We start from the raw sequence: 7,294 nt of genomic DNA, 5'->3' as shown, positions 1-7,294 counted from the left end.
TGGCTCTATTTGATTTATATATAATGTTGACTAATATATATGTAAACATATATGCAGTATCTATGTAAACACAAACACACACATTCAGAAATTATTACCATTCTAACAGTATTAAGTTTTCCAACCCATTACTGTAGCCCTATTGGGTAAAGGATAGTCTTTTTTCAGATTTTACACATAGAGAGAGAGGAGAATATTATTGCAAAGAAAGAAACTGCTCATATGGTACAGGCAAGTGTGCAATCCTGATTCCATGAGGCCATGAAATCTCCAGCTGAGTGTGGCCTACATCAGTAAGGGCAGCTTGGAAATCCTGGGCATGACCAAATGCTATTATCCACATGGTAAATCCTTCTTTGTCAGTGGAGCCTCATTTCTCCTCCTAAGGCCTTTTTTAACTGATTGAATCGGGCCTATACATATTATCTAGAATAATCTCCCTTATTTAGAATTCCTTGATTATGAACTTTAATATGATGTATAAAATACCTTCATAACACACATGCGTTTGCATAAGGGCAACTGTAGCTAGCCTAGTTGATGCTAAAATTGACCACTACCAGCCTCTTCTTATCTGTACCATTTGTAGTTACTAAATTCCTTTCTATTTCTAAGATCACTTATTTTTTCTTTTTTTCTTGACTAATCTTGCCATAGATTTTTCTTATTAGTCTTTCAAAAAAACCTGAATGGGGGCCAGTGATACTATAAATTTATTAATAGGACTATCACATGTATTATCAAATACACTATTGCCAGTGTTTGAGATAAGTGTTTATAGTCTGTGAGGACAGGAGCCTTATTTTGATTTACCCTTAAACTCAAGAGAAAGGTTAAAGGTACAGATCAGTAGTAGAGAACCTGCCTGGCATGTGTAAAGCTCTGGGCTTAATCCCTAGCACTGCCAACAAAACAATAACCTCAGCGAGCCAGTTGGCCTTTAGGATCCTGACTTTATGAAGGGGAGAATTTTCTCTTATATACCTCACTATGGGTGAGCCAGGGGCTGTCTCCTGCTGACTGTACTCCATGAGGCCATGAAATCTCCAGCTGAGTGTGGCAGTTTGTATTTTCTAAAGATGGGCACAATGACACATTCAATTCCACATGCTCTTCTTACACGTCAACATTCCTTCTTAGGAATGAACTAAGTTCCTTTCCCTTGAACATGAGCTAACCTTAAATGATTTGCTTCTAAGGAACACAATGAGGCAGAAGTGATCCTGCTGACCTCTAGAGCTTAGAATGGGAAAGGTGATACAACATCTGTCTTTTGGGGTGCCTGTCATCCAAGTCACTACTTTGTGAGAAAGTCCAAATCAGGCCATGTAGAGACTACATGCAGAGGTCAAGATGGAAAGGATCCAACATCATTTGCCAGACACAGCTAAGGGAGAGTGACTTCATTAATCCCAGGCCCTGCTTTTCATTCCTGATAGCCAGAATTCTCCCTTGAATGTGTATCTACCTTCCTAAGTAAGGTAGATACATATTCTATACCTTTGACTCATGCTAAAATTCTTTTCTGTCACATATGCCAAGAACCCTGCTGGTCTTGAGTTGAGGTCCCCCTCTCCTCTGGAAACTCCTCGAATCCTTCTCTGGGGACATCTCTTGGTGACCCTGATGGGACTTAGAGGCATTGCTTTTGCTAAGGGTTCTCCAATATTTCCTTTGTCTTGACTATGACTTGTTTGGTTAGTTCCTGTACCTATAACCTCTCTCTCCGCTTTCTCCCCTTTCAAAGACCAGAGAGCATAATCTCGATTGGCTCATTTGCCATGGCTCCTCTTTTGGATGGCTGGGAAATCCCTAAGCTGGGTAGATTCAAGTGGCAATAAGGTGAGCCGTTCTAGGGATCTGGTAAGACTCTCTAAACAGTGTTCTATAATTCAAATAAAGTTACTGAAAGGCTCTAAACTGGTCTTCTAGTGCTCTTGACTATAAACTTAATTATGATCTTAGTGAAAATCTCTACCCTCATATTTGAGCAATTGCCCAATAATGCTCTGCAAACTAACACAATGCCCCTTTGAAGAATGCAAAACTAAAATAACCTCCTTTGAGAAGCTTTTGTTTTGGGAGAATGAAATTAAGTATACAAAAACTTTCTGTGCTATACAAAAAGCTCAAAATAGGGAATATTGTTGATATGATAATGGCTAATATATTATTTCCATTTCCATTTTTCTACTAACTCTTAGTTCTCTGAAAAAAAAAAGAACTGGGGGAAAAAGAGATTTACTCTTTTATAGCAAAGAAATGAAGATAATGTTTTTTGGTTTCTTCTAATCTGTAAGTTAAACCAAATCAATATAAAAACCTCTTTCAACCAAAGAAAAGTAGATTTAAAAAACTTGCAAATCCTTGGTATTACTTGGTTCCTAAGGTTCTAAAATTTAACACTCATGGATTATATCCTATACTTTGAACAGTAAACAAGTTTGTTGGCAGCGGGGTCAGGTGGGGTGAATCCAGGGATACTATATCACTGAACAATATCCCAAGCCTTTTTAAACTTTTGTAATTTGAGGCAGGGTCTTGCTAAATTGTCCAGGTTGGCCTCATGCTTGGATTCCTCCTGCTTTGGCCTCCCAAGTGGCACAATATGCAAGTTGAGGAAATGAAGCCCATCTATAAACATGTTTTTCAAATATTAAAAAATAAACCTTTACTTCAGAAACTTGAAATTAAAAATTAGTTCATAAGTATTCAGAATCAAACTTGATTACAGCAAGATAAACTAGGCAATAGCGTAGGAATAGCCAACACTTGTACAAAATATTACTGTGTCAGGAACTAAGTGCTTTTATCTCACTTAATTCTTAAAACCTGTGCTCCCAACCACTGTGCTTTATTTCTCTCTACACCAGCTATTGATCTAAAAAATCAGATATGTAGTCTTCCTAACCTTACTCATGGTGGGATAAAAAGTATCCTTTGACTCCAGTTCACCTAAATCTATAAACTACTCTTAATTTTGAGTCACCTGATTTTATTTTGCCATTTCCCCAACCTATACTTTGCCATTATGTTGCTGCATTTAATCTCTGCTTAGAATAGTCAAAATGAAATAAATAATTCAAATTTGTTTGTTCAAAATAAAAGAGGGGTTAAACACTTTTCCTAACTCTACTCTTATTAAGCTTTCAAAGACTTGCTCAGCAAAGTATTGCTGATGGCTGATAATCAGAGCATACTACAGAAGCACATTGTGCACTGGGCTGCAGTACTTTCAAACAATGCCTTCTGGTCTCTACTGTATAGACAATGCAGAGCTAGTGGTATAGGGGGTTTTGGAGTGTAGAAATTATGGTGGTAAATGTGTAATATATTTTCTAGAAGCATTTCCACTTCATGGAAATACAATATTAAGACCATAGCAAGCCACATATGGAAAGTGAGAAAGTTTTATTTATCCAAAAAAGCCTACACTATACAGAAAACTGAAAACCATATATAAAGAAATTTCTAAAACAAAGTTTTATTTGTAAGATTATTTACATATTTGAGGTCCATATTTAAAAAGCATGGCCCCCCAGGTCTAATATAGACAAAAAAAAAGAGTCTATGCTAACATACTTGGGAAGAGGTCTACTGTGGTATTTCCCAGTACATGACATAAACCAACCAAAGAAACCCCTAGAAGATAACTTTGTTGTGCAGAGGTTCTATAATCTTGGTTTTGATGATTTTTGAAGGTAAGAAATAAAATCAAACTGACTTCTATTGGGATACAATAGGGCCTGTAGTTAGTAATTATAATCATAATGCTTCTGCTCCATGTGGGGACAGAATAATTTGCACACATGCTGTTTCCTATATCAATATAATTACTACAGTTTGTTTTTTTCTTTTTTTGTGCTGGAAATGGAGTCCAGGACTTTCCTTTTGCTAGGAAAGTGCTCTACCACTGAGCTAATACCCCACTATCTTATAAAGAAAAACAGTTGTCTTTAAACTTTTAAAATATATAATAATCCATCTCCTAAATATTAAAAAAAAGTTCATATTTAAAGATGAGCAAAAATATCCATAAGGTCACTTTCTTCCTTTACTCCTACTTAAATGCAAATGCTGACAGCTTCTGATTTGTAGAAAGATCTAAGGGTTTTTGCTTTTTAGGCAAATTCAGATTCTCCTTTGCTGCTTCCTTCTGGTTTTCTGCTTCAAGACTTTCATCAGCTGCATGTTTTCGCTTCTTTCTTTCAGTTTCATCACTTGGAGTTCCTCCCTTGGCCTTGTTAGTCCATGCCTTTGGAAAATATTGGGGGAGACGAGAAAAGACTTTTTAACAATAACAAGGAAACAGGATGGGAGTTATTACTTTTCTAGGAACACTTATGTATATGTATAAACACATATATATAAAAAACAGTTGTCACTTGAATTGTTAAGTTAATCATTAAAGGTTCTAATTGTTAACAAATCTTTTATTCTCTGGGAGAAAATATTTGCAAACTGTCCACCTGACAAGGTGTGATATTCAGAATACTTAAAGAACTTAGAAAACTCAATAGCAAAAAACCCATTTAAAAAATAGGCAATAGATTCTAAATAGACATTTCTCAAAAGAAGACATATAAATGGCAAATAGGCATATGAAAAAATGTTCAACATTACTAATCAGGAAAATTTAAATTAAAACTACAATGAGATATCACTTTACCCTAGGAAGAATGGCTATTATCAAAAAGACCAAGAATAACAAATGCTGGAGAGGCAGTGGAGATAAAGGAAAGCTTTTACACTGTTGGTGGGAATTTAAATTAGCACAGTCACTATTGAAAACAGAATGGAGGTTTAAAAATAGAATTGCCACATGATCCAGTCATCCTACTACTCAGTATATAAAGGAAATGAAATCAGTATATTGAAGAGATATCCGTATTCTCATGTTCACTAAAGCATGATTCATAATAGCTAAGAAATAAAAACAAGTGAAGTGTCTATCTGTGGATAAATCGACAAAGAAAATATGGTACATATATATACACAATGGAATACTACTGAACCATGAGAAAGAATAATAGCTGTCACTTGTGTCAACATGGTTGGAACTGAAGATCTTTTTTTCTCTTTGGAACCATGGATTCAACCTAGGGGGTGCTTAACCACTGAGCCACATCCCAGCCCTTTTTGTTTTTATTTTGAGATAGGGTCTCGTTAAGTTGCTTAGGGCCTCACTAAGTTGCTGAGGCTGGCTTTGAACTTGTGATCTACCTGTCTCAGACTCCTGATCAGCTGGGATTACAGGAGTCTGACACCATGCTCAGCTGGGCACAGAAAGACAGGTACTGCAGAATATCATTCATATATGGAATTTAGAAAAGCTAGAAACGTAGATCAGTGGTAGAATGCTTGCCTAAAATTCATAAGGTCCTGGGTTTGATGCCCTGCACCACAAAAACAAACAAATATATAAATACATTAAAATTTTAAAAAGCTGATCTCATAGAAGTTGAAAATGGAATGGTGATTACTGGAGGCCAGGAAGATTAGTGGCTGGGCAAAGAATAGGAAAATGTTTATTAATTGGTACTAAAGTATAGATGGCTAGGACAAAGGAGTACTCTTGAACAGGAGAGTAACTAGATACAATAATAATGTACTGTACATTTCAAAAAGCTCAAAGAAAGGATTTTGAAAGTTTTCTTCATAATTGATAAAAGAGATAAATGCTTAACCTGGTTTAAACACTACACAAGGCTTATATGTATTGAATCATCATGTCGTCCCATTAATATATAAGATTTTTGTTTTCATGCATCCCTTAAAAATCAATTTTATTTAAAAATTTAAAAACAAAACTCGATGGACATCATTACCCTAGGTAGACGTATGACTGCATGTGGTGCAACGCTATATCGTGTACAACCAGAGAAATGAAAAGTTGTGCTTCAATTGTATAAAATGAATCAAAATTCATTCTGCTTTTATATACCTAATTAAAATAAATACTTTAAAAAATATTTTAATTGGAGAACACATTAAAAATTTTGCATTCTATTTCTGTTATTTCAATCTAACTTCTTCTTGTATTTAACCGTATTAAGTGCAAATAATAAAATTGCAGGAACTTTTTGAGATAATTGTGATTTACTTGGGATTATAGGAAAGATTCCAAGTAGCCTTTACCCAGTTTTCCCAAGTGGTAACATCTTGCAAAACTACAGCACAATTAGCACAATCAGGGTGTTGACATTGATAACAATCATCAGTTTTACTTCTACTTATTTGTTTGTATGGGTATATCCATTTAATTTTATCGTAGGAATGTGCATTTTCCAAAGTCAAAATACAGAAGAGTTCCATCACCACAAAGATTCCTCTTGTTTCCCACCCCACCAAATTTCTACCCAGGTTCCAGCCCCAGGCAACCACTATTCTGTTATTCATCCCTATCACATTGCCAATTTACAAGTGTTAAATAAATGAGTTATATAGTATGTATTATTTTATGATTGATTCTTATTCACTCTGAAAAAGACAAATAACATCCACATCTATGAAGTCTCATTTAATCTATAATAGTTCCTTTCCTCTTACTGTATTTTTCTGGCCATTTATTTCTTTGAATATAAAGGAGACATTTGACCTGTAGAATTTGCTACATTAATAAACTGGATTAAAGAGAACATTTAACATTTACCTTAAAAATATTGACTACACCATGATCAAAATGGTTCAAGAAGAAAAAAAATGTTGACTTCATTTTTAAAAATTCAAAAACATAATCACAGGTGGGCATACAGCTCAGTGGCAGAATATCTGTCTAGCATGTACAAGGCCCTGATCCCTGGAACTACAAAACACCCCACAAAAAAACAGAACTGATCACAACTTTTGCCCCATCTCTTCCCCTTTTGCAATATAAGGTCTTGTACATTCACCTGCTAATTTATCTAATCCTTGAGAATTTTAATCCCTTTATAATAGTTAACAAAAATAAGACACACAAAACTACTAAAGAAGTTCTAAATAAGGTTAGAAGTGATTAGACCAGTTTCTAGTTTCCTCATTATACAATACCTTCATTCATAAAACCCAATTCATTAAAGTAAGTATCTGTCAGTAGGTGCCCATGTGGCACAATGCTTCCCTAGGGAAGTGAAGCCTGAGGATTATTGGTATACCAGACACATTCCTTTCCTCCTTTCTTCACAGTGCAGCAATTCACAGGAGGTGTTAAGCCACCAGACTTAATTTACAATGAAATGGATTTCTCCCCCATCAAAAGGAGAATACTCATGTGTAAGTAGATAGTATTTGTCAAAATTCTACTTGCAAGGAC

The 7,294-nt window shown here is 35.2% G+C and overlaps 1 protein-coding gene across 1 annotated transcript in view; it reads right to left on the bottom strand.

Moving 5' to 3' along the window:
* Positions 1-3,579: 3,579 nt before the first annotated feature.
* The window catches only part of Wdhd1 (WD repeat and HMG-box DNA binding protein 1), a 57,830-nt gene continuing 54,115 nt past the window's right edge, over positions 3,580-7,294 (bottom strand). The window contains exon 25 of the mRNA XM_076848369.1: positions 3,580-4,255. Coding sequence (XP_076704484.1) covers positions 4,061-4,255 — 195 coding nt within the window. The 3' untranslated portion in view covers positions 3,580-4,060. The remainder of the gene's footprint in view (positions 4,256-7,294) is intronic.

This window comes from Callospermophilus lateralis, chromosome 3 (assembly GCF_048772815.1).
Source record: "Callospermophilus lateralis isolate mCalLat2 chromosome 3, mCalLat2.hap1, whole genome shotgun sequence".
Classification (NCBI taxonomy): Eukaryota; Metazoa; Chordata; class Mammalia; order Rodentia; family Sciuridae; genus Callospermophilus; species Callospermophilus lateralis.
The sequence above is the reverse complement of the archived record's forward strand: the minus strand, read 5'-3'. Positions and strand labels throughout refer to the sequence as shown.